General features: G+C 33.1%; 1 protein-coding gene across 4 annotated transcripts in view; it reads right to left on the bottom strand.

Annotated features, from left to right (window-relative positions):
• Positions 1 to 27,898, bottom strand: part of LOC130893100 (mucin-2) — a 111,770-nt gene that overhangs the window by 51,623 nt on the left and 32,249 nt on the right. For 3 of the 4 annotated variants that reach the window (XR_009059145.1, XM_057798898.1, XM_057798897.1), the window contains exons 2-8: positions 25,977 to 26,052; positions 22,104 to 22,356; positions 7,825 to 16,733; positions 5,438 to 6,338; positions 1,651 to 1,859; positions 1,369 to 1,471; positions 451 to 564 (exon numbers count right to left, since the gene is read on the bottom strand). Coding sequence is in view for 2 of the 4 variants with exons in the window: in XM_057798898.1 (XP_057654881.1) it covers positions 451 to 564; positions 1,369 to 1,471; positions 1,651 to 1,859; positions 5,438 to 6,338; positions 7,825 to 16,733; positions 22,104 to 22,356; positions 25,977 to 26,036 (10,549 nt within the window). In the remaining 2 variants the exon portion in view is untranslated. The remainder of the gene's footprint in view (positions 1 to 450; positions 565 to 1,368; positions 1,472 to 1,650; positions 1,860 to 5,437; positions 6,339 to 7,824; positions 16,734 to 22,103; positions 22,357 to 25,976; positions 26,053 to 27,898) is intronic. The other variant, XR_009059146.1, reaches the window with a different exon arrangement.

The raw sequence follows: 27,898 nt of genomic DNA, 5'->3' as shown, positions 1-27,898 counted from the left end.
ATTGAATAAGTTGTAGTCATAAGATACCAAAAAATGGGCTAATTCCTTTCTTATTCATCAAGACAATACGCCACTAGCAAGTTGTTTTTTATTTGAGAGTTTTTGGCGGCCATATGTCTTCCTACTTGCCAAATTTAGTCCCATACGACTTCTGGCTTGTACCAAAAATAAAAAATGTACCAGAAGGGAAATGATTTGACATTCTTAACATTAATAGAGCCATGATAGCTTTACAGAAACGCTTTCAGTCATCGAAAAAATGTTGCTTCCGAAGACAGTATCTTCAAATTAAAAAAAAAAACATAATCTAAATTTAGTTCGAATAATTTTCCCCAATTTCGCAATAAACTTTCAAATATTTCATGTGTTATTCGATGAGTGTTTAATGTACGAATAACTTATTATTATTGAACAATAACTGGTTAAATTGGATTGAATTTTTATGCTTACCAGTTGGGATGTCCTCTTCACTTGGAGCACTTTTAGATTCTTTAAAACTTGACGTTCGCAAAATTAGACCTGCCTTGGGATAGGACGTTTGCCGTTCGTTTTTCAAAGAATCTACTACATAAAACAGATAAAGCGCATTGAATTTAAGACGCATTAGATACGATTGATTAAGATTCATTAATGAACAAATAAGTTTTGTTTGAAATAATATCAATAACATTTATCCCCCTAAGATTCGCAAAATGTCTCAAAATACAGATTGCATGGAAGTTGGTTAGTTAAAATATAATGTACAACCACATTCTGGTACTCATTGCGTGAATTGCAAATATGACACCGAATTAAATTCATTAGAACTATTAAAATGTGATCACAAATTACTTCAATCACTTTGGACACAGACAAGAACGTACAAATATTTCCCGAATAATATTGTTACACTGTAAAATACCAGACAAATAGCGAAACAGTACCATGAAATTTGATTTATCGAAGAAAAATAGTAAACCAAAATATATTCACTCAGAGTGCACTTGATCAGTATTGAAAAGTTGAATTTTATATCATTTGTGAACTTGTGAACCTTTTTTGGTTGATGATGCTGATGTTTTTGAACAATATACTCAAATACGGTTCTACAGTTGAGCTTGTCCTGTTTGAACAATGTTGATAATTATTAATAAGAATAAAAGCGAATTGTGAGCTGTGGTTTTTTTAAATACGAAAAATTATCTTTTGGTACCAGTGCATTAGCGAAAACTTTTCTGAACAAAGAACTAGTTCTTGTAGAAGTAGAGAAATTATTTTCGAGGACCAATTTTAATACTGGTACTAAAATAATTATGACAGGGATATGTCAAATAGTTTTAGTTAAGTATCCTTCGAATATGATTTTACAAGATTTACAAATGTACATACCTGCAGTGTCAATGAACTTTTGGGAAAGGGCTTTCACTGAATTTTGTCGTTTAAAATTTGACGTTTTGTTTACTCCAATTACAGTATCTTCTATTTGTTTTCCCTGAAATACATAAATTGAACTGTTTCTATTTATAATACGATGTTTCAAATAAAACACGAACGTTTCAAATTAGACCACTATTAATTTGTTAATTGCTTTTTAATGTAGCACATTAAATTTTCTTTATATAACTATATATTGATTAAACAAATTCACTATCTATTTTGAAAAACGTTTACCTTTTTATTTGTGAGTGTTTCCAAGGACGGAGTGTTTTCGTATCCAAATTGTTGAGTAGTTGTTACGCTTGTTATCAAATCGTTATTTTGAATTTGTTCTTCGGTACTTAAATCTCTCGGATCTGTCGAATATTTCGTAACGCTTATTTGTCCGACAGGTGCGTTACCATTTTCTGAATAGTATTCACTCTTAACGAAGGTGCCTTGAACTAAAATCAAAACAGAACATATAAAAATAGTACAATCACGATTGTCCAATTGTGAGATATACTCGTATATTTTGATGGTATCTATGAGGATGATCCTAGAAGTACCTAGATATGGCAGTAGCTTCTTGAAAAATACCACTGTATTAGAAAGTACACATTCTATACAGAATATATTTCGTATTTGAACACGTCACGTTAGTTTGTATTTGCTTGGCAGCCATCAATAATGAACGTTTTCAGTGAATTTGTAAACATCGTTATGTGATACAATACTTTTATTTGGAAGGCATTAGCTCAACAAATATAAAAGCTGAGCCCGATTCTACTCTGGGTGAGACTGCTCTTTCTTTACCAACCAAAATATTGGGTAGCAGAATTTAAACGAGGCCGTGAGACGAAGACCAGCATCGCAGTGGTCGATCAAATGAGGTGATGACTCCAGAAATCATAAAGAAAATCCACAAAGCGGTAGTGGATGATCTTAGACTGAAAGTGCGCGAGCTATCAGACACAGTAGGCATTTCAAAAAGTGCGGTAGATCGCATATTAACTGAAAATTTGGATATGAGAAAGCTGTGCGCAAGATGGGTGCCGCGTTTACTCACAACGGTACAAAAACAGCGTCGTGAAGATGTTTTTGTTTGGCAATGTTTTACAGAAATGAAACCGAATTTTGCGCCGTTTCATAACCATGGATGAAACATGGGTCCATCACTTCACATCCGAAACAATAGAGCAAAACAATGAAACGAAAAGGGAGAACCGGCTAAAAAGAAGGCAAAGACCGTCCCATCTGCAAGCAAGATCATGGCGTCGGTTTTTGGGATGCGCGTGGGATAGTTTTCATTGTTTTTCTTGAAAAAGGAAAACCTATCAACGGCGACTGTTATACGAACTTATTGCAACGTTTAAGCGAAAAAACCGCCACATTTAGCTCCTCGGATTATTTTCTGTTCCCAGACTTGGAAAAATTGCTCGATGTTCAAAGATTTTCCAACAATGAAGAGCTGATGTTGGCAGTTAATGGCTATTTTGAAAATATTGACAATTCTTATAATAAAAAGGGTATCGACGTTATTGAACATCGCCTGAGAAAAGAGTATGGAGCTATGTTGAAAAATAAATATTATATATTATTTGTATTTTGCTTGAATCATGTAAATCAAATAACAAATATAGAGTTACTGATTCAGAATAAATGAAAAAGAGAAATATTTTTTGTCACATTTTATTTAATTCACCCTGTTATTCTATTTATTTGTTTAAATGGAATTTTTTGCTCAATTTTTCACTAACTTTCAATAAATCTATTGACTTGTAATTCCACATACCTTCTTGCGTTTGATGACAATACGTGATTTAATGAAAAAAATGGTGAAATATTTAATAATAACATCTGGATTAATTTACTCAAGTTGCATATAAACAAATGTTATAAAACTTTTTTAATCAAACTTCAAAATTCCATTACAAGGAACAAAGGTTTATAATAATGGAATATTTATAATATCCTCAAAACATGGAAACGAACAAGAAATAGAATATACTAAAAGCAATGGTTGAATTTGAGGTTTAATTGAGTTTTTAAAAGTTAATAAGCAAATGAAGTAACAGATTTCATATATGAATTGTTGCTCAAAGGTTTACAACCAAAAGGCATTAATTTTTGCATAGTTAGGCCGTTGCCTTGTATCAAAATGGTCGCGCGTTTAAGACTGACTAGAAAATCACATTTGACATTAGTATCTATGAATTTTAACTTCATTCAAAAGCGGCTTTTGCAGCTATTTATTAGAGAGTACATATTACTATATGACCAAATTTCCTTTAAATTTGTATACTTTAATGTTCATAATATATTTTTCAACTTTTTCATCATCATTACATGTATATCTTTATATTATTCTTAAAAATAAACTGTAATAAGATTTTTGACAAATAGAAGATCTATTTTCACTCATAGTTCTGGTTTATTTTTCAAAACACTAGTAATAAAACTTCTCTGCTCTTAGGTATTTCTTAGTGAAAAATTGAAATAAGACAGAACGACAACTTGTCTATAATGTAATACATGATTTTCAGAAACTTAGATAGTGCAGATTTCTTCCTAAAAGCGAATCTTCCATTGTTTGAAATAGTGCAGGAAGTCTTTTTTGTCCGTTCCTTCAAGACGCGCGTCGCTTCTCACTTCACAGCTTCAATAGACTCAAATCTTCTTCCTTTTCTTAAAGTTCAAGTCATTTTCAATTGCATTAAAAGAGTCAATACAAATATTTTTTGCGAGCTTCTTGTTGTTCAAATCCGAGGATTTTAGGCACCAGTTTTGCACTTTTCGCATGTAAAATTTGTCGCACATCTTTGTCAATTCCTATGGATTCAGCAATTGCACGAATACTTAGCTGACGGCCATATTTAACTAGATTACTGACTTTTTCGATATTCTCATCCTTTTTTGACGTGAAAGTGCAACCCGTACGTGAATTATTTTCACCATCTTTTTGGCCAAATATTAAAAACACTTAAACCACTCAAAAATACGTGGACGTGACAAACATCCATTACCACACCCTTGTTTCAACCAATTGTAAGTTTTAATATTCACAAATTTCCTGTGAAACTTCACAACTCTATTTTTACACGGCATAACAAAAAATCAACCCCTATGCAAACTAAGACAACGGCTACACTGGTTTGTCTACAATTACAGTAGATATTACATTGAAAGAGTAGGCTTCAGACTAACAGCTGACAGTCGTTATTAAATAGCCATACTTCTTAGTGAGTTTGAGTACTTTTAGCGGCCAAAAATTCATGAAACAAAAGCAACTTGTTGCGTAATGGAGAAGCAAACCGTTGGCTTATTTTTAGGAATCTTTTTGTCCTCATAATAGAAGAAACCAGGATTATAACTTTGATAATCGACATTGATAGAAAGGCATTTCTAATGCAAAGTAATTTATTATCTTTTTAGTGAAATTCCTTGCCTTTGTATCTAAATTGTAGCCATATATGTAACTATATGGATAGTTGGTGTTGGAAAAACGTCCCTACTTTACGGTGCCAACAATATTCATTTTTTCTCTTGTTCGTAACACTTTATCTACAGTGAGCTTGCTTGAGACTGCGCAGAACCGAGCTGGAACCTCGGAGAATAGAGAAATCGTTGCCATTCTGTCTTCCTTAGTCGGAACAGCTTCCACTAGAAACTGTCCATATAGAAGTATTACATATATGGCTTTATTGTCACTTTTTTAACTCAAACAAACAAAATTCATTCCCCGTATTTTCCTTCAAACCTCGTACGTCTAACGATCATTCGATAAACTGCAATAATGCATAATCGTTAAACTTTTTTTTCTCTATTTTTTTATTTTCATTTTGTGGAAAAATATTATTTTTTCTAATATATTTCTAAAAAATAGAAAATACCGAGCAAAGCAGGTACTTATATATGAGACAACTGGAAAGTAGCTAGTGCGATAAATTAAAACTCGAATTGTGAAAAATACGGAAGAAAAGAATCATCACTCATTATTCGACAATGGATAAAGTTATATCAATAATATTTAATCGATTACCTTTAGTTGTGCCGTTATGCTGCGTCCTCAAAGCCTTTAATCCAAATAAGGGAGTACCATTTTCATCGGTAGGTCCAACACCATAACTAGAAGTTATTGAATCAGTAGGCTCACAACCAACGGTGATAATCCTATTCTCTTCTTTTACAGTTCTTCTTACATTGGTACTAATCTTTTCATTCGTATTTGGTGACGATACTTTCTTGAGGTTTCTCTGTTTTACCCATTCCGGCTTATCGTCTTCTATTTTCTTTTGATGTATTTCAGTTTTTTTCAGAATCGAATAACCGGTTTTGGTATCAAGCTTAGGTGAGCTTTTATCTGGTGCATGTGAAATATTTCTACGTTCTGTACTTGATACAGTCGTAGTAGATGATCTTTCGGTGCTTAATTTTCGTGTTTGTTCAGTTTTAGTGGACGTCTTGGTTACTTTAGTTTTTGTAATTCTTTCTGGACTCGATTTTCGTATTATCTCTTCTGTTGTCACTTCTGTTTTACCCGAAATTGGATGGTTAGGACTAGAATATCGTGAAGGGCTTTGCTGTCGTGTAGGACTGTATCTGGTAGTGGTCGTAGTTGTAGTTTTTATAGTTTCACGCGCTCCTGTTCTCTCCGGACTCGATCGTTCATTGTCTGGTTTTCTTGTTATTTCTCTAGTAGGTGAAATATTTTTGACTGCTTCTGGACTTGTGTTACGTGATGTAGTTTTTCTCGTTTCAATATTTTGATCAGAATATTTTCGTGTATATGAAGACTTTTTAGTTATGGTTTCTTGTTTGGATTTTAACTGTCTCCTTTCTTTTATGTATGTGGTGAGTGTGTTCTCTGATATTAGCGACTTTATTAATCGTATTTGTGTTCTTATCATTTTACGCAGTTCATAAATTTCAATTTTCTGGAGCTGAAAATAATTAAAATCAAAAGTTAACCATGTTAAGTACTACCGGGTATTCAATATAATCTTATGGATTGATTTCAGGGTGTTTCCTAGGTAATCGAAAATATTGTTACTCATTTTTTAGACGAAAAGTTCTTATAAACTTTCGTGATACAAATTGTTTTATTATTTTATTAGAAGTAATAACATATGTTAAACAAATAGTACATTTCAGAGCATACGTTCAATACCTCCTGCCAAAATGCAGGCATTCGCTCGACGTCTAATGGATTGCCGAACACGTTCGAAGATACCAGGATTGTCACGAATAACATAACAGTCTTATATGATACGATTTTGAAAATCTCCTAAGTTTAATATCGGCGTTGTGTAAATCATCCCTTTAAAATATCCTCACACACAAAAATCTAGATTATTGTGTCCAGGTGACCTAGGGGTGAATAGTCACCGATTCAATGGTCTGGAAAAACATTATTTAAAAAATTGCGTGCAATCACTGCAAAATGTGGAGTAGGACCGTCATGCATGAACCACATATGCCTTCTAATAATAAAAGGTATATCTTCCAAAAAACTGGAAGTTCATTTTATGGAAAATGGAAATATGTCTGAACGGTGAACCGTGCAGGAAAAAAGCCTTATAAATAATCTTCGATGATACCAAATCAATCATTGGTCGAAAAGGAGTGTTGGTATCGTGTCACAACTGTTGTATGTGGAAATACATCTGACCATATGTGGTCGTTATGAAAATTCTTAATGCCATCTCTGGAAAAGTTGGCTTCAACCGTAAACAGAATGTGGGCTGCAGAATTGGGATTTATTTGAAATCCGTTGGCAATATTGTATACAAAGCGGTTAGTCAGTAGGTAGGAAATTATATTTTAGAATATTCCAAACAGTTTTGTTACTAATATTTACTTCATCAGCAGCTTTTCGGAATGGTATCAATAATTTGAAAATCTGGTTTTCCAATTGTAGAGTTTCTGGTTATTCCAATAATATTCTTTGATTTAGCAAAAGTTTCAGTCTGTTGGTAAACGATCAGTTGGATAACTCTGGGTATACGTACGTCTAGCCTCTAAACGCAGGCATCATTGTTAACTTAGCGCACAAATGATAAAAATATGTTATTCGTTTTTTTTTTTCGTTATTTTAACTCTGACACAATATTTGAAAACATTATTTCGTATTACATCTAGTAGCGTCACCTGAAAAAATAAATTTCACTCCAGAGCTCATTTATTGTAAACAATTCAACACCCAGTATCTTATTAACAACAAGACTTATCACACTTTTATAGGAAACTTTTGTCTTGAAACGGAGTGACGAAACGCCCACTACAGTATTTTAGATTACTTAGGAAACACCCTGTATAGACAAGTAATCTGTTTATCCACGACAAACCGATATAGCAGAACATAGAAAGACTTCAATGAAGTTTGATATAAAAATAAGAAACCAAGATTTTTATTGAAAAAATACTTACCAATTCTTCCAAAATTTCTAGATCAAAAATATCTTCAATATCTTCTTCTGTTATAGACTCGATATTGACAAATTTTGTTTCTGACGGAAGTTTATGAAGACTTGGTTTCGATGGCTTACTTACAGGACTACCAATATTTACTTTCCTCAAGGTGATTCCAAATTTTGTAGCTCTTGTGTCAATGTTTGATGTGGGGGCACTGTGCGGACGTGAATTCTTGTCTAGCGGTAACATATAATGAGGAACATCGGAAGTTTCAGAACGACCATCCGGTGATCTATTTCTTTGACTACATCTTTCGGGAGATTTAGTTCCATCCCTTGTTGGACTATCAGGATGTACGTTGCGATCCAAGGGTAACATGTAGTGTGGAATATCGCCAGTTTCACTTCGATCCTCTGGTGATATATTTCTTGAACTATCTGTTTGAGGAGATTTAGTTCTGTGTCTACTCTCTCTTGTCAAATTTGTAGCAACGATTCTATCAGGATGTACATTTCTATCTAGTGGTAACATGTAATGAGGTACATCACCAGTTTCAGATCGATCCTCTGGTGATCTACTTCTTGTACTATGCCTTTCAGGAGATCTAGTTTTGCTTTCTCGGATTTTACTAGTAATAGTATGGAAATGCACGTCTCTGTCCAAAGGCAATCTGTAATGAGGAATATCATCAGCTTCTATTTTACTATCCGGTAATCTATTTCTCGAACTATCTCTTACAGGTGAGTTTGTTTCATCTCTTGTTGAATTTGTAACGATCCTATCAGGATGCACGCTGCGATCCAAGGGTAACATGTAATGAGGAACATCTCCAGTTTCAGATCGATTATCTGGTGTTCTATTTCTTGAGCTATCTGTCTGAGGGGATTTACTTCTGTGTCTACTATCTCTTGTTATGCTTGTATCAACTAGCTTATCAGGATGTACATTTCTATCTAGTGGTAACATGTAATGAGGTACATCACCAGTCTCTGATCGATTATCTGGTGATCTACTTCTTGTACTGGGCCTTTCAGGATATTTAGTCTTACTTCTGCTTTCTCTGACTGTACTGGTAGTAGTATGGACGTGCACATCTCTATCTAACGGTAATCTATAATGAGGAATATCATCAGTTTCTAATTTACTATCCGGTGATCTATTTCTTGAACCATCTCTTACAGGAGATTTGTTTTCGTCTCTTGTTGAACTAGTGATGATTTTATCAGGATTAATGCTCCGATCCAATGGTAGCATGTAATGGGGAACATCACCAGATTCAGATCGATCTTCTGGTGATTTACTTCTAGAACTATACCTTCCACTTTTGCTTTCTTTTATTATATTTGTTGAAGTATGGGTATGCACACTTCGATCTATGGGTAGTCTATAATGTGGAATATTTTCGTATTGATTTTCTGGTGACCTATTTCTTGGACTATCTCTTTCGGGAGATCTAGTTGTCGGTCTACTAACTCTTGTTGTCGTAATAGTAACGTGATGGTCCAAAGGTAGCATATAATGAGGTTTATCAGTTTTAGTTCTCTCAGGAGACTTCGACCTAAATCTAGTATCCTTCATTTCACTTGTAGTAGTGTGTACACTTCGTTCTAAAGGTAATCTATAATGAGGAATATCATCAGTTTCAGAACGAACATCTGGCGAATTATCTCTTCCAGTGGCTTGAAATTTAGTTCTACTTTCTCTTGTTACTGAATTAGTTTCGTGACTGTGAGTATGTATATCGTGTTTCAATGGCAACATATAATGAGGAACATCACCAGTTTTAGAATGAACTTCTGGTGTTCTATTTTTTGGTCTATCTTCCTCTGGAGATTTAGATCTGTGTTGACTAGCTCTAGGAGTAGAATGTGTATGGACGCTTCTATCTAAAGGTAGCATATAATGAGGAACATCACTAGATTCAGATAGAGAATCTGGTGAATTTGACCGAGAGATATTTCTAGTCGTAGATATAATATCTGATTTTGTTTTAACAGTTCTTGATTCATGAGTGATTTTATCGTGGGTTTCTTCGTTTCTATGTAGCGGTAACATATAGTGAGGCAAGTCACCGTTCGTTTTGTAAACATCAAAACTTGATGTTACGTTTCTATCAGTGGATTTAGAATCAGGACTATAAACTGTTGTATTTCTGTCTAAAGGTGCTCTATCAATTTCAGAAGTAGTTTCCTTCTTGCGAATATCCTCAGTGTAATTCAGCTTTTTAGATACAGATTTATTTTTAAGGGGACTTTTGGTCGGTTCTTGCTCTTTGGATATATTTTCAAAAATCGCTCGAGCTTTTTTTATACTTTCTGTACTTCTAAGTCTCCCTGTAGAGCTTAAGAAAGTTTTTTTGTCCTCTACTATATTAGCTTTACTTGTTTTTGGAGTAGTATCATCAACTAGCGAATGATCCCTGTTAGTGGAGATTTTGTCTTGAGTTTTTATATGTTTTATGGACCCATATTCATTTGAAGGTCGTTTAACGGGAGTTTCTGGTTTGTTGTTTGTAGCAGGTGATTTTCTGTCAGGAGATCTTCTTTCTGGAGTTAATCTGTTTTTATATCCTTTATCCTCGGGAGAAAAATCTCTGCTTCCAGTACGCGTTTCTCTAGTTTCAGTGGTGGTAATGGTATCTCTAGATTGCGATTTCTCTGGTGATGGTTTCACAACATTTTCGGAAGTTTTTACAGAGCTTTTTATTTCCAAATTTTCTAACGATATTTTTTTAGTGATTGTATTATATTTGGGATGTTTTTGTTCAGATTTATCTATTGTATCAAGAGTTGGTTTGAACTTAGTTGGACTTGGTACCCTATTTTCACTATTAGGTTTGGAATCTTTCGAGATTTTATTATTAATTTTTTCTAAACTGTTTAGAGATATTTTTCCTGTATCTAAGTTCGTACTTTGATTTTCCAAATTTTTTTGCTCGGTTTTAATAAAAGTTTCAGTAGTATTTTTCTCATCGTAATTTTTACATCTCGGACTTTTTGGTCGTTCAGGTATATCCCGAACGTTCATGAACTGATCAGCTGCGTTCACGAATTTAGTGACTTTTTCAGACACACTTAATAAGCATTCATCTGATTCTAAACCTTCGCTTACATCCAATTTGGGTCTTTCTACTTTAGGAGCAGGACCTAAAGGTTTATTTTTAACTTGCTTAACTCTATCCACGTTGTCCAAAAACAAATTTATCTTTTTATTAACGCTTAAAAGACTTTCATCTGTTTCTTCTACTTTATCTATATCAGTAACTACCTTAGTGTCAGTAATTTCTGTTATTCTGCTGAAATCATTAACATCTTCTGATTCCATTAACGGTATATCAGAGAGACGCTTCGGTTTTTTACGTATCTCATCATCATCGGGTTCTAAAATTTCATCAGGATATCTTGGAAATTGATATTCACCATTACTAGTAGGAACAGGACATATTCTATCTGGAGTCGGCTCTCTGGATGATTTGGATCTTTGTAGATCGACAATAACTTGTCTTTGTTCACCATTATTGTTTATGATTACAGTTTTAGTAGTTATGCATTTCTTTTCTGGTTTCTTGTTGATTGTTCTTCTAGTAATTTCAACGTTTTCTTCTATCTTCTCATCATCCGTATCAGTAGATACATATTCATTTATATGTTTCTGTTTAAGATCAGTTACTCGATTTCTTTCAGATTTTGTAATTTTTGTTGTTAGTTTTGGCTTCGTTGTAATTGGTTGTCTGTTGTCTTTTAATGTAATTGTTGTTGTAACAACGTGTTTCTTGGTGATCAATTCATCAGGTTGAGACGATTTGTTTTTAGTAACAGTAGATAATTTTACAGGATTCTTCATTCCTATTTCTTTCTTAGATTTTTGTAGAGGACTCATATTTTCCTTTGACACAATTATTTTATTAGTTCTTCTAGTAACTGTTTCCGTCGTATCTAACTTAGTTACTTTGGCTGAATTGACTGTTACTGCTGAAGGTTTGGATGGTCTTGGCGTTTCTTTAGGTTTTTGAATACCGTTAACTAAGGGTTTGGTGATCGGTTTATTTCGTGCAGGGCTTATTTCATCATAATTTTTGTGAATAATCTTTGTTGTTTCTTGTATCGTATTTTTAATTTTATTAGAAGGTCCTTTTGGTGTTGGCTTCGGCTTAGAATATTGATCTTTATATTCACTTATACCATTTATAGGTTTACGTTGAATCGAATTTTCTGTGTTCTTGTCAGTATGTTTCCCAATTTTCTTTACTTCTTTCTGCTTGTTGAGAGGAAGTTCTTTTTGAGTAGATTTTTCCACTTTTTTTGATGTCGTTGTTTTGGTTATTTCAGTTTTTTCAACCTCGTCTTCTCTACAATGTGGATTTATATGTTTTTTAATCATTAACGGCTCTTCTACAGGAACTTTGTTTTCATACGAAATCGGTTCAAAGAATTTCTCAGTGACTATAGGTTCCTTATTTACAGGTCTTTTGTCTTTTTTAATTTGTGAAGGAAACTCTGATGGTTTTGGTTTCTGCGTAACAGGTTTTGATTTTGGAGTAATTTTTTCTTGGGAGATCTTTTTAGATATGGTTTTTTTGCTTTGTGGCGGATATTCAGTTATACCTAGTTCATTTTTCAGCGGTTGTTGATTCGGTTTATTAACAATTTCAAATTCATCAGTTACTATAACTGTATCGTCTTGTTTAGTGATTGCATTTATTTTAACACTTTCAGTCAGTGTTTCTTTGCCTTTTTTTATTGGTTTTGTATCTTTAGGTACTGGTTTACCCATGATAATTTTAGGATTATCTGACTCATCTGTCACTACAAATTCATCAATTATAGTTTCTTCATCATCCTTTGATATTATTGATTTCTTTATATTTTCTCCAGATTTGTTAATCACTTGTTTAGATTGTGGAGAAGTTTTTGGAGTGACGACTTCTGATTCATTGATTTTTGTATCTGTAGTGGATTTTTTATAACATATATTTTTATCTTCCACTTCTCTCTGTACTTGCTCAGTTCTGATAAAGTCATTACTTTCTTCTTTTTGCTGATTCAAAACTTCACCTGTTGATTGGATTTTATTATCAGTATCAACTATTATCATAATTTCTCTAGCTTCTACTTCGGTTACCGACTTTTCTTTGTCAGAAGGTAACTTCCCTTTTGGCTTGATATTTTCTTTTTCACTGCCTCTTGGACTTTTATCTGTGGTATTATTTCTGTTATTATCCATACCAACTGTACTTTTTATTTCCTCAGATATGTTTTTAGTAACTTTTTTTGTTTTTGGAAGATCGCTTGTAGGTGCTGTTTTTGGTGCTTTTTTAGAAATTGGAATTTTATCATACTCTGTCTCTGAAATATTTTTAACATCATCTTCGTCAACTATAACTTCCATACTTGAATGTATATCCGTGCTGATTTTTTCTTGCGAAATAAATTTAGAAGTGGTGTTGATATTATTGGATGGATGTTTAGACGGCATTTTGGACTGAGTAGGAAATTCTTCCTTTGGATGAGAATCTTTTCTTTGAGGTTTTTCATCTGTTGAAGTTTTCTTAGAAGTTTTGTATTTTGAAATATAATTGCTACCATCAGTTGTGATAGTTTCTTCAATATTAATTATATCTTCCAGTACAACCTTATCTGTATTTTTTTCTTCAACAAGCGCTTGCTTACTTTTAATTGGTGAATCAGAAGTTTGGTTAGATACCTTTTTGTTTCCAGGCTTCTTTGTAGATTTGGATCTTGAAGTTGTAGTACTATCAATTAATTCTGTATCATATTCGGATGTTATAACAGTACTCTCGATAACATTTTCATTGGTATTTTTGTTGGAGGAAATATTCTTCCTTTTTGGAGTAAATTCATCTATCTGTTTTATAGATTCTTTGTTCTCATTAGTAATTACAGTTTCATCTCTATTTGTAGTGGAAATTAATGTGTCTGTTTTTATAGACGTTACAATTGATGATAGTCGATCCTCATTCGAGCTAATTTGATTGCCTTTGGTAGGGCTCAAAGGCCGATTCTTTATTGGAGAAATGTCTTGATCTTCACGGTTATATGCGGTCTCTCTGGTGAAAGTAGTTGTAATTTCTGCATAATCTATATCATCACGACTTTTTGTTGGACTTTCAGGTCTGTCTTTTACGGGGCTTTTGATTTTTTCCGGGCTCTCCTTTGTTGAACTTTCCAGTTTTTCTTTTGTGAGACTTTTTGTTGGGCTCATTGTCCTCTCTTTTAGTGGGATCTTACCTTTTGTTGGACTAAGTGTCCCCTCTTTTGTCGGACTTATTGGTCTCTCTTTAACAGGACTTTGACTTTTTGTGGGACTTACTGATCTATCCTTTATTGGACTGTTGCTTTTTGTTGGACTTAATGGTCTTTCCTTTGTTGGACTTAATGGTCTTTCCTTTGTTGGACTTAATGGTCTTTCCTTTGTTGGACTGTTGCTTTTTGTTGGACTTAATGGTCTTTCCTTTGTTGGACTTAATAGTCTTTCCTTTGTTGGACTTATACTTTTTGTAGGACTTACTGGTCTCTCTTTTGTTGGACTTTTGCTTTTTGTTGGACTCACTGGTCTCTCTTTTGTTGGACTTTTGGAAGGACTCGTTATTGTTTCAATTGTATCGACAAGTTGGGAAGAAATGTTTCTTCTTAAAGAATTTCTTTTGCTACCCGATCTTTCTAAGCTGGATTTCCTTTTTTCGGTTACTTCAGTGATACCAAGAATTTGTCGACATCTCTCTTCATACGTGTCGGTTCTTTTCAAATGCCTATCCTCAGGAAGGTTTTTAGTGGATGGTGTGTCCTTTGTCGGAGATCTAGGATAACTTGCTTTTGTTGGAGAAGATGGTTCTTTTGTTGGTGAGCGAAAACTACTGCTTCTTCTAATTTCCTTAGTTGGAGATTTTTTTGTGTCAGTAAGAGGCGAGGATGGCGAACGATCGGTAATTTTCTTAGGTTTTCTTGTTAATTCTAAACTTGTTGGTCTTGAACCAGGAGCAACGGGCGACTTTTCTGTAGTTTTAATTAAATCTTCGTCTAAATCTGTAACAATTTCGTTACTAGTTGTAATGATATTCTTATTTGTTGATTTGTTGGTGGTATTTTGCTTTGATTTGGTTATTGTAATCGTTTCCTGGCTTACTGTTTTCTTGAAATTGTCTGTAGTGGATGATATTTTTCTATGTGATTGGTTATCATCACCTTTCTTATTATAAATATATGTATCTGTAGAAATAGATTTCGTGGGGCTGATACTTCTATCTTTAGGTTGACGTTCGGGCGAAATTCTTGAAGGATGCCTCATTTTTTCTGCAATTGATGAATTACTGGTCCTGTGACTTCCTCTCGATGGTACTCTATCTGGTGATACAGCTCTTAATGATCTAGCGAAAGCATCGTGAGTAGGACTTACATCTACACTTATTTTTCTGCTGGTATAATCTGTTTTGTACGTAGTATCGTATTGACCAGTTGTTGGCTTACTAGGATGATAATCCGGCTTCGAAGTCTCCTTTACTCTTGGTTCTTGGTGTGGAGAATCATCTACTTTTGAAGAAACTACTTCACAGATATTTTTATCTCTGGTTACTTCTTCCTGTTGACGTTCCTTATTTATAAAACTATTCGTACTCACATTATCACTTTTGTATTGTTTTGTGATAGTTACGTTTTCAACATCGTTATCCAAATTAGTTGGTTGTTTCTTTGAAGCTACTTTAGTTGGAGACATTTTATTCCCGTCAGTTTCTCCAATCCTTTGCTTAGTAACATTAACGGTCTCTTTTAACTGATCTTTATTCGTTTTCTCTGTAGTAGATACAACAGTGATTTTATTGTCAGTATTGTTGTACTGATTATTCTCAGTCATATCAGTATGTCTATTCTCATTTACTACTTGTCGATCGTGCTCTTGCTTTTTGTAGCTCTGACGATTATTGGTAGTTATAGCTTCGTCTGTATAAGATTTGCTTAGTACAGAGCTGTGGTCTTTAGATATTTTTACATTTCCTATAATTTCGGAATGTGTGGTTGTACCACTGGGAGTGTCATATTTAGTTATTGTCATTATAGAACCATCTGGGAGCGTCTTCGTCTCTTTAGTAACTTTCGTAACTCCTTGGATGTTATTAGGCAATTCAGGATTCGTAACATTTGATGATTTGGTGGTTAAAATGGATGACGACGTAGGTATAGTTTTCGTATCATCAATTATTGTGTTTTTGCTATCGTTTACAGCATCGTAGTTTGTTGTTGTATATTTTTGATTATCTGGTAATGTTTTCGTTTCTTTAGCAATTGTTGTAAGGGATTCCTTTTCATTGATGACACGCTTTGAAGAAGTAGTGTGCGCAGTTTTTAGGTTATTTTTGGCAACGTCACTTACGTTGTCACATGTTTTTGATGTTATCGTGGAAACGTAAGGTAAAGTTTTGGTTTCTGTATTGATTTTAGTGAGTTCTTGAACTTCTTCCGGTAATTCAACTATTTGGCTACCGCTAGAAATAATATTTTCAGAAGTGTGTCGGCTAGATGTTGAAGATTGACTTGTGAATTGAGAACTTCCACCAGAAGTGTCATATCTGGTTGTTGTAACTGTGGAGCCATCTGGTAATGTTTTGGTTTCGCGTATTACTTTCGTAACGCCATGTAAATTACTAGGTAACTCTGAGTGCTCCGGTTGCATACTGCTTGAAGTTACCATACGCGAGGAGGCAGAAGTTTGACTTCTATTTGTTGATGAATATTCGTTTGCGTCTCGAAACTCATTGGACATTTTTTCAGATTTTGCTCTAAAATCTATCTGTCCCCCTTCTATTTTTTGTGTTCCTTCTACTGTTGCTACCGACGAACGCATTTTAGTTTTACCATCTAAACTTGTTCCTTTACTGGACTCAACTTGCCATTCTTTCGAAGCCATTTTATCTAAAATAATAATAAACAGAAAATAATCAATTTGTTAAACAACACAAAAGGCGAAAAATTATATTCAAATAAAAAAGTAATTCGAAAAGTGAGTTTAATAATCATAAACTCTTCGGGCGTATGACCACCGCGAATGTTCTTGATGAAGTTCATTCTAAAAACCCAAATTTTGGACACTTTTGTGAGCATTGCTGTTCCTTCAAGCCATCAACTGTTGCTAGTTTATCAGCATAAATCAATGTGTCATACATCGTTCAAGGTCAATTCCTAGTCCAGGTCACGACTTTATTAAAACGACACTTGACAATCTGCGTATTTGTATTAATCACTAGATCCCCTACATCATGAATATCAAAATAAAAGTACAATCAAAATAGAAATCTGTTTTAACATAAAAAATTAGTTTTTACATCTCAAATATGTAGCAGTAATCAATTAAATTTTTTGTAGTTTTATTAGAATTTACAAAATAGCGTCGTAAATTATACTTAGATTATCCAGGTCTTTTATATCATTGATAACTTACTTGTTCTTATGAATGTTAATCACTTCTAAAAATTCTCTTTTCTATTTTGTTTTGATTTTGTTTCAGGAATGTTTGAATATTTATAATTGAACTTATGTTTGTTTGATATTTCGTGGCTCGGTATTGATGACCTTTTAATCTATTCTCTAAATTCTAAGATGTCGGCCCTATATAGACAGCGTCACAATCATTACAAGGTATTTAATATATTTTGTTTTTGAGTGTTTTAGATTTTAATTTAGTGAAATATTTGGATAATATGTGCATTATAACATATACACATGGTAAGCGAAAATGTTTTATATTTTGATGTTAGTTTCTTAATTGATTCAAGAATCTGCTTATTCTTTTCTTGAACATGTTATTTATCATTTTTTCAGAATAATTATTTTCTTTCAATGCAGTTTTTGCTTTTTGAATAGGTAAGCAACTAAATTCAAGATCTGATAGTTGGATAGATCTATCAGCCAAACTTATTATCACTGACCTTTTTTGTGACGTAGGATGGCATGAATTGAAGTTCAAATATCTTTATGACCAAGTTGGTTTCATATACCAATCTGTTCTTGTATTATCGTTGATTTTATACATTGTGACATTAAGACAATTTATTTTATTATTTTGGTCGATGTTTTGTTTGATACGAATTAATTTTTTTATTTTTGTTTTTAATTTGATTATTGGTACGGCACTAATGCAATCATCTAACTACATAGCGGAAAAAGAATGGAATATTTATATAAAGTTTGCTTAAGACCTTTTCCTCAAGATCTTCCATTACTAATTGTGCTACTACACTTGATATGAAAGTTCTCAAAGCCCAACTGTAATTTTTTATATATATTTCATTTTCATATTTGAAGTATGTTGTTGTAAATATTAGTTCTATAGCTTTGACTAATTCGATTTGAGATATTTCTGTATATTCTTTAATTTTGTCTCATTTTCCCATTAATATATCTTTAACAATTGTAATAGGAATATTTGTAAATGAAGAAACTTCATCTAACAAAATAAATACTTATTCGTTAGGAATTTTCATAATTTTAATTTTTTCTTTGAAATCCCATGTGTTTTTGATATAGTATTTGTTTTGATATAAATTTTTTTTGTAATTATTAGATAATGCGGTAGAAGGAGTTTGAAAACTTGAAACAATCGGTCGAAGAAAATAATTTATTATGGTATAGAAACGATCTACATTCATAATAACGCGGCTTATTTTAGTTCAATGATGCAACCAATATCTAATCTTCACCAAATGGTAAATTTTTTCAGTTGTAATGAAATGGGGTCTCTTATGAAGTGATTCAACTCCATATGTGACAATTTTATTCATTAACAAGTCTTTCAAGCATAAAATGAGGCTAATATTTAAGCACAATTAGGCAATTAAACAGTATTAATTTGCCTTTAGTTCTCAATCGGTTATGATAAACGTATGTAATAGTTTCGCAAAGTAAATTCTGCACCAGGATCTAGGGTTCTTCTACGTAATGGATAGACATAGCACCAATTTCTGCACCGACAACTAAACGATAAATTTGAATATTCTCCAATAGCTTCTTTTACAGCGACGATATTGTGTAATATACATTACTTTGATGTGTTGGTTTTATTTTATCATTTAGAGAGTATAACGGTATCAAATATATTTTCAGTTCGACATTAGTATACTCAGAAGTTACGTGAACTGATAACCGATTTTCAATGTAAATCTGGATAATTTGGTAGTGTTACTGAAGCATCTATGTAAATAAGAAGATTTTTCGGAGTATGCATCATAAATGTCAAAAAATAAGCTCAGAATGACAGCGAACACATCCTTTCCAAGATACAGAGTGTTAAAGTTTTGAAAATATAACCATTTTCTGTCGATAAATTCAAACGGTGTGATAAAATAGTTGTTCTAGCATGAATAGATGATTTCTAGTTGTTTCCAGAGGTGCAGGACCATTTTTCCACCTCTTAATTCTCCGACACTAGATAAATTGTTTTTTCAATTTTTGAATTCTACCATCATTCCTCAATAGATAAGTGATAATATTTGACTAAGTTAAAATTAACCGTTTTCGCGAACATCATTTTGTGATCGCTTTTGTGATTATTTGGAAAATTACTAAACATACAGAATTTGTTCGTTAAGCTACAGTGGCGAAGAATTCAGAGGTGGAAAAAGGGTTCTTGACCCCTGCTTCACTCTTCTGGAAAGAACTAGAAATTATCTATTTGTTTTATTTTCAAAACTTTAACACCTGAGAAATGATCCGTTTGCAGACATAAGTTCCCTATCCAGATACGCATAATTTGACCCAAGGAATGTCCTCTAGAGCGTTGGCACTCCAATTTAGGGACGTATGTAAAGGCTAGATGTATTTTGGTGTGCTAAATGAACACTTAATGAATATAATTAGATATATTTCCGAGTCATTATTTTTTAAATACCCCACTAATTAACAATAAGACCAGTAATTCACTGTCACTATATCGTATTTGATTCGAAAGGAATATAATTTTTTCGGAAATGCGTTATAACACGAGAAAAATTCAGCATTGCTTTTAAGCTACTCATGAGAAAAATCCTGGCTAAGATTATATCTGTCAAACTTCCAAGAGAAAAGTTACTTCACAACTCTAGAAAAGAATACTCATTTTAACTATTATATAACTCGGTTTATTTGCTAATTACGTGAATTGTTTTCAAAATAAAATTTTAGTAGTGTGAGATTATTACTTCGCAATTTAAAAATTTGAAAACTTTTCTTCAAAGAAAAATTATGCCAGTAATATTTTCTTAAACGTGTCTGCTGTCTTTAATTCAATTTATAATTGAAAGAACAATGCAGAAAACTTGATTTCATACGTATTTTAAATTATATGTATGAAGAAAATACAATTGAATTTAGAAACGAATCAAATGAGAAAGGGCATAATGAAGATCACATCATTTTTGTTTTAGTAAAGTATATTTCATTTATAGATGATGTAGAACTTCAGTCAATAGTTCTATCAAAATAGACAAGGGTTGATAAGATTTGAAACCAAAAAAGAATAATCGTAGGATTAAACGCATTGGAAAAGAAAGAAAATATAATACAAATGAGAGGAAAAATCATTTACGGGTGATCTGAAGTCGGAAAGGTGAAGAGGGTAAAAAACGGTTTATCTCGATTTCCGGCAAAACTACAAGTCCTATGGAAAAAAGTCAAGAAGCCAAATTGTAGGTAATAAAAAGATCTGCAGCTTCTGTATTTACAATTTTTTGACGTAACCTCAAAATTTATGTGTATCATTGAGAAATCAAGTCATTGGGTTTTTATTTATGCTTTAAAAAAATTTTTTTTCACGATTCATTTGTTTTGAAATATTCATTTTTTAACCTTATTTAGACTTAAAACCGAAATAGCACTCAATTTTTAGTTATTTATTAAAATTTTACACTCTATTTACACGAAAAACATGAGATTCCAGATTGAAATAATAACTATAAGCAATTAGAGTCTAAAATTTTAATAAATATTCCAAAATTGTACATAATGATCGAAGGATACATTTTCAGTTGCGAGTTTTTATGTATTTTTTTACCTTTTCTAAAAAGTTTACCATGAGGATGGTGATATTTTTTAAACCATCAAAAAGTAGAGATTTTGAACGAAAAAGATACTTATCGATAATTTCAAGAAGCTAATATTTTAAGGAGAGAACTTTAATTTGAAAAGTGCTTTTTTGATATGAAGTCAAAATAAGGTGGAAAAATAAATATTCTTAATCGAATAAATTACAGTATGGTTGGGACATAAAAAATCTAATACAGCTTTAATTTAGAAGAGAAATTGTGAAAAGCTATTTAGAGAGAGCCCGAAATCCCTCAAAGCCTGGGGGCCGTCCACGTATAAATAATTCTAGCAGCTCTTTTTGTAGAGTATCAGATGACATCAGATTTGACAATACTCCAAATGGAAAGAAGCAGTGTTGTGCTAGAGAAGATGGCAATTCATAATGCATACTATGTGCATTAAATGCAATATAGGTCTCTGTTTAAATTGTAATATTATTTTGTGTCATAAATAAATAGTATTTCTCTAAAAGTGAATATTTGATTACATTGGACAGATATCAAATATTGTGATATCGCTAAAGACTTATGATATTGCTAGAGACTAGCATTACCATATGGAAACACCCGGTTTAAAGAAACTAAGGATATATAATGTTTTATTTTGTTATATTTAGGTTATTATTGGCTTATATTAAACAAAACTACCAAAAATTATTTACTATTCAAAAACATTCTGTCCTTTAAGGGTTGATTTATTAAGTCACCAAACATCAAAACCAAAATAAACGCTCATTAATTTGTGAAAAATTCTATTTTTTATTCATTACTTTTGGTATAAAATTTTCGTGTCGCATCTCTCACGAGTTTGAATAATTCTCCTCATAATAGTTCTCGTTGGCGGAATTTTGGGAAATAATTCAAGCTCTAAGGAGATTATAAGTGATTGTTACTTATTAAATTACGGATTGTTGACCACTATATATAAGTCACCCTTCGATTTCTATAGGTAATGTTGATTCGTGATATTGTCAAAAATAGCACTAGTTCTTGTAATGTTAGTGTTAAGTAATTAAGTGAGGTGGATAATGCCGAAAAATACAATTTTTCTCATAATAACCTCATCTATTTTTGTTTTGTATCATGAATTAGAATGAGAAAATAATTTTTTATTATTAATCCTACTCTCAATTATTAAGTAATCAAAAAATTAAGATATAATTAGTGTGACTAAATTTTTGAATTTACTAGAGCTGTTTATCATCAGAGATAGTGAAAAAATATATACCTGGAACTTTGTATTGAATTTCTCTGGTAGGCGATTCTGAATCTCTCACTTCTTTGCTTTTAAAACTCTGGAAACTCTGATCGACCAGCGAATCCGTATGAGTGGAACTCTGAGTAATTTTTCCAGAAGTAGTAGTCGTCTTCGATTCTGATATTTCGCTTCCGTTGTAAAATTCTCTTAGGCGTTGTTCTCTCAGCTTATACATATGCGATCTTATTTCTTTTTTCTTTCCGAAATCATCGGTATCTTGCCACTACAAAAATATACGATCACTCGAGTCGACGTTTTATTATATAATAAACAAAAACGATGAGCAAATATTCACTATTGCTTTTAAAAAAAGACAAGTTCGAGAGGTCAAAGAGAATAATCTTAATGTCAGAATTAATTTAAGCCAATCGTTTTTTATTAATTTCATAAATAACATAATCTTTTATGCAAATATTATTGTAACATCAATAATTTATTGTATATCATTAAGTAGTTGTTGCATTAGAATCTCGACCCCACTTGTCACCTAAAATCTGAAGAAGACCGTCAATTCTCAAAGCTGGAAGTTCTAGAAGGGATATTAAATACAGTGGATCTATTCTAACACAAAGGAGCAAAAAATACAGTAAATGTGAAAAAAGCAAAGGATTTCTACGTCTTCAGAGACGTCCCATAATTGAGTTGTAGTATAATAGACAATAATTTTATAATAGAATTTTTGTATTGGAATTATATGTGATTTATTGTTTTGCAAAAGTTTTTAAGCAAAATGAGAAAAATTATTTTTTACCACACCTACATAATGTTTTTATGGGATAATCGGATCGATTTTTGATTTAAATATTTTTTTAAAAACATCATCCCACGTCAGAATTGCGCGGCTCGGCCAAATTTTGTTTTTTCCCTTTTCTATTGAGTCAAGTCAAAGACGTCTACACGACAGCTTTTGTCGATGGGCCAGAACCGACCGGATTCCCAAACTCACTGTGTATATTTTCAATTCGTTTAACTCTGAACGATTTTCAAAGTAATCTTTGATGCAAGAAATTCGGGAGTGAGTAGATGACGTGAAAATAGTGCTGTGACCTAAAACAAAATTCTCATACGACTCCTCGTTTCTGAGTTATAGAGGAAATATTACATAACAATATAAACAATCCCTGGAGTGAAAAAGTAATGGAAAGTTACGTATAACAAGTAAAATTTACGCCTAGTCTCGTGAGGTCCAGACCTAGAGTATACCGCTCTAGGTCTAGGTTAGAAGAGCGAAAAAAATTTTAAATGCCAGAATTTTAAAAGTAAATAAGAAAATTAATTTCTTATGTACGTGAAAACGGTGAAATTGTTGAAAGGTTTCTAGAATTTCTACCAAAAATCGCCCATAAAACTGAAGATATTGATGATCTTTTGTTAGAATCTCTAGATAAGAATGGCTTGGATATAATGGACTGTCGTGGATAATTGTATGATAATTCGAGCAATATGACAGGCATTCAGAGAGGAATCAAAACATATAATCCTTTAGCAGATTATGTTCTTTGAGCCGCCCCTTCTTCGACGTCTTTTCTACTTTATATGAGCTATACAATTTCTATACATCTATACATAGTGGGGAGATCTTGGAGCAGCGTACAAATTTAAGTCTCTCTCAAACTTGTTGGTTGCATGCTTGCTTCGTATTATAGAAAGAGTGGTCTGCAATAATTGATGCACTGGAATTCATTGCCGCAAGCAGAAATGAGAAACCGACTACTTTAACCACAGCATTATCTGGTACAGGCTGGTGCTGGCAGGATCGCAAGACCTGAAATAGTAATTCTTTCTGGAGATGAGAGGAATTGTAAAGAATAACTACGTGAACAGAGGAATATTCAAAATGTTTGAAGAAAAACGTAACAAGCCGAATGGTTGAAAAATCTTGCTAATGAATTAGTCAATAAGTATCCTGACGATTTGGAAGTGACATTAGGCAATGAATGTATTCATTTCAATTATCAACTCAAAGATTCCTTAACAAAATTAATTGATGAAATCCATTTTATCAAATAGGCGGGAGTTTGTTTAGGAGCTGCCTTCATGATATTTTATTAAGGGGAGCCTAAACAAATTAAATATTACTCTGGTAGTCGCGCAAAGTCAACATTATCGGAGTTTCAGAGTTAGAAGACTGGAAAATGAAATGTTCCAAAAACAGCATGTTTCGTCAAAAAGTCTGGGACTCTCCCTAGTTCTAGCCTATCGACAGAAGCTGCCATGTAAATATTCGTCTTTCACTTACAACTTACACCGAAATAAACTACTTTTGGACGGCCAACGTCAGGAGCTTCCATTTCTACAGATAAACTCGCTGGTACGTGACAGATACTATAGCACCTTCTTTTAGCAAACCGCTATATTCTATTTTCGACTTTTACATTTTACATGTAGCCCCGACAGGAATCTAAATCCGACTTGGCTCTTAGTCTATTACCTCTAAACACTGAACTATTCGTATTGTTTTTCTTAAAATGTCGTCAAATAGCGGCTTCTTTGAAATCAGCCGGCTTTATAACTTATCTGGCGAAATTTCTTGTAGGGTTTCTAAGAATACGTCATTTTCTTTTTTTTTTCTCTATGCAATTCTGCCAGTTTCTTTCTTTTCTAGTGCTTTTAAATTATATTATTGCTCCAACTTTTCCGGGATCGACCGACACTTCTCCCGGCCGGCGATTTGTCTCTTGCAATCTTTATCTGTCATTCTACTTATACGGTTGTTCCATTCTTTTTTTCTATTCAATAACCACTCGTTAATCTTTTCCACATTGTAAATTCCAGTCTTAGTTTCCGTTCTAATATGTTTGTTTCTCCATATTGTATTATGGAGATATCCTGATGCTCTATTGGCTTTCTGTATTTGTTTTTTTACTTCTGATTCAGCATCTCCATAGCTTGATAGTGTGATGCCTAAGTAGTTAGTTTCCATAATCTGTTCAATGCTGGTACCGTTAATTTCCATCTTACATCTAATCGGTTCTTTGCTAATGACCAGAGTTTTTGTTTTTTGGGATGAAATTACCATGTTAAGCTTCTTTGCTACTATGTTGAACTTGTGGACCAATCTTTGTAGGCATCTTCACTTTCAGCTATAAGGGTTGCATCATCTGCATAGCAGAGAATTTTTATTTCTCTATTTCCCATCTTATAACATCTCTTCCTTTTCACTGCCTTTATTATTTCATCCATTATGAATTAAAAAGTAGGAGGCTTAAGGAATCTCTCGTGCCTATGTTTATTTTCTCTGTAAGTTGTCCATCTATTCTAGCCTCTATTTTGTTGTCCCTGTTGGACAACTAATAATACGTGAATTACTAAAATTCACTACTTTTGTGAGTAAGAATATACAGGGTGTTTGGAGGGTGAGTAACCATAGGAAAATGGTCGATAGGTGATGGTGTTGGCTACGTGTTGCGCCTACTTAAACAACATTTACAAATGTTTTTAAAAACTTCTCTAGTTAATATTCTTTCGAATGGTATTTAACATGTATCATAACTAACCAGGTAACTCAACAAAAACCGATTTGTCGTCACGAATGCATTAAAAGGGTGAAAACCTAAACTATTCAATTGAGCAGGTAAAGTTTTGTTTTGGATGACGCAACGAAAAAGTGCAATAGGTTTAGCTGTTGCACTTTTTTGTCTTCTATTACTATCTATGTACTTTATTTTGGGGCAATTAAAAGTATGTCATCGCCTATTGTGCACAAAACAAAACATAATTTTTTAATAACTTTTGCATAAAGTCAAAAACATATGGAGCACAATTAACTTGGATATTAGAAATATAAGTTTGATGTCTGTATATAGCTACCGGAAATTGTTTGTGGCTCAATTTTATACATACCATTTTCCTGAGAACATCTTCATCTTGAATTTGAGAATAATTGGATGTGTCGGCCGACATGGCCTTTTCACTTCACCTGCAATTTTAAACAATAGTTATAGTTTATTGAAAATAATGTGCATTTCAAATAATTCACTGATAAATCTACTAGTATATAATTAAATAGTATCTCATCATGAAAGCCGCAATTACACGTATTGAATAGCTCGGATAGTACCTCAGCTGATCAGGTCGAAACAGTTAAAGAGTAATTCAGACACGGCTAGTAATTCAATAGAGCTGCGAGTAATTTAGGGCGTGAGAATAGTAAAAAAAAGTCTTTCAATACAGTAGCTTATAAGTAGACGGTTCCAATTCTATTTTTGCTGTCTATCAAAGTAATAAGTAATAAACTGTCACTAAAGCAAGACCGAACGCGGGTGTCTAGTAAAAACCATTAGCTTAAGACAAAAAATGATATTTTGTTTCATTAAACAAGTAATTAAACAAAGTTTCCGAAATTCGGATTGAAAGTATTCCAAACGATCCTCTATTGGTAGCTTCATTTAATTCCGTACGACGTCATTGTCTGTCCAGTTTGACGCTCTCTTCCAACGCTGGACGCTGATATGATTGGACGTATCGCGTGGTCGTAGTGCGCATGTTATTCGACGAATGTTTTGCTACCAACGTTGGCATTGAAACGTTGGCCAAAGAAAGTAGAAAGAAGTATCCAACATTGGAACGAAGCTGGAACCAACACTTGTACAACTGCATACATTTCTTGTATTCTTGCGTATGAATTCTACGTGTTTTGTGTGAAAAGCCGAAGTTACCAGGATTAGTCAGTTTATTTTAAAATGATTTATATCTGTTTGTCACCTTTTATTTTATTTTTTTTAGGTAAGATTAAGTAAATTTTTAGCCTTCGCCGAATGCTGGAAGTGAATGTTATCGACCAAATTACTTAGTACCTGACTCAGTTACTAGCCGTGTCTGAATCAAGCGTAACAAGTATGTTGCGCCATGTTAAGAGGTCTCCGAGAAGTAATAAGACAAAAATGTCTTCAAATTCCACTGAAATTTGTTTCTATCTGCGTTGTTGGAAGAAATTTAACAGGATATGGATGAAAGAAAACTTATATGGATACGGCCGTGGCTATTGGAAAGTGCAACGGTGTTGAGCGAATTCGAAACTCAAAGAATAAAGATCATCTATGCGGATGGCAGTGCAGTAGTTTGATTGTTTATTTGAGGCTACAGCTTTTACATTTTCAATGACAAATACTGTTTTAATACCTATAATCCTATCAAAAATGAAATTTACTTTATATTTTCTTGAAATTTCTCAACAAAATCATTGCTTCAGCCAAGTTCATATAAACAACATCCCGTGTTTGTTTCAATGAGCAGCTGACTTGGAATCCCACTCGTAAAATATATATGTGCAAAAGCTATATTAATTTGTTTATACTCACTATGCAAACCAGAACGATTATGGGCAAAACCTTAGCTGTTAAGAAGAATAAGTTAAAGGTGATAATGGACTGTTGTGTGTGGAGATAAAGCGTCATATTGACCAGCTTCGGCGTTCAGAAATTCCAAAGAAGAAGGTTCACTTTGCCCCTGAATCAGAGGGAGAGGATTTGCAACCTACCTCGACCGCTCATTCTCCTACATGACTTTCAACTTATTCATGATCCAGATTCTGACCGTACTCCCACTATAAATATCAGGTGTTCCAACCGTCTTCGTAAAGCGCCCTCTTACTTGAGAGACTATATAACGTCTTAATAAGTGTGGGAGACTGTTGTAACTGTCATGGCGAAAGAAGTGTCATCGTGAAATTAGAACAGTAATAAGATGATACCGCTTAGTTCGCAGTGAATTTTTTATTACTTAATTTTTTTTTTCAAGTTATCTAACCTTGCGTCAGATATAAA

This window comes from Diorhabda carinulata, chromosome 4 (assembly GCF_026250575.1).
Source record: "Diorhabda carinulata isolate Delta chromosome 4, icDioCari1.1, whole genome shotgun sequence".
Lineage (NCBI taxonomy): Eukaryota > Metazoa > Arthropoda > Insecta > Coleoptera > Chrysomelidae > Diorhabda > Diorhabda carinulata.
This window is presented reverse-complemented; position numbering and strand designations above follow the sequence as displayed.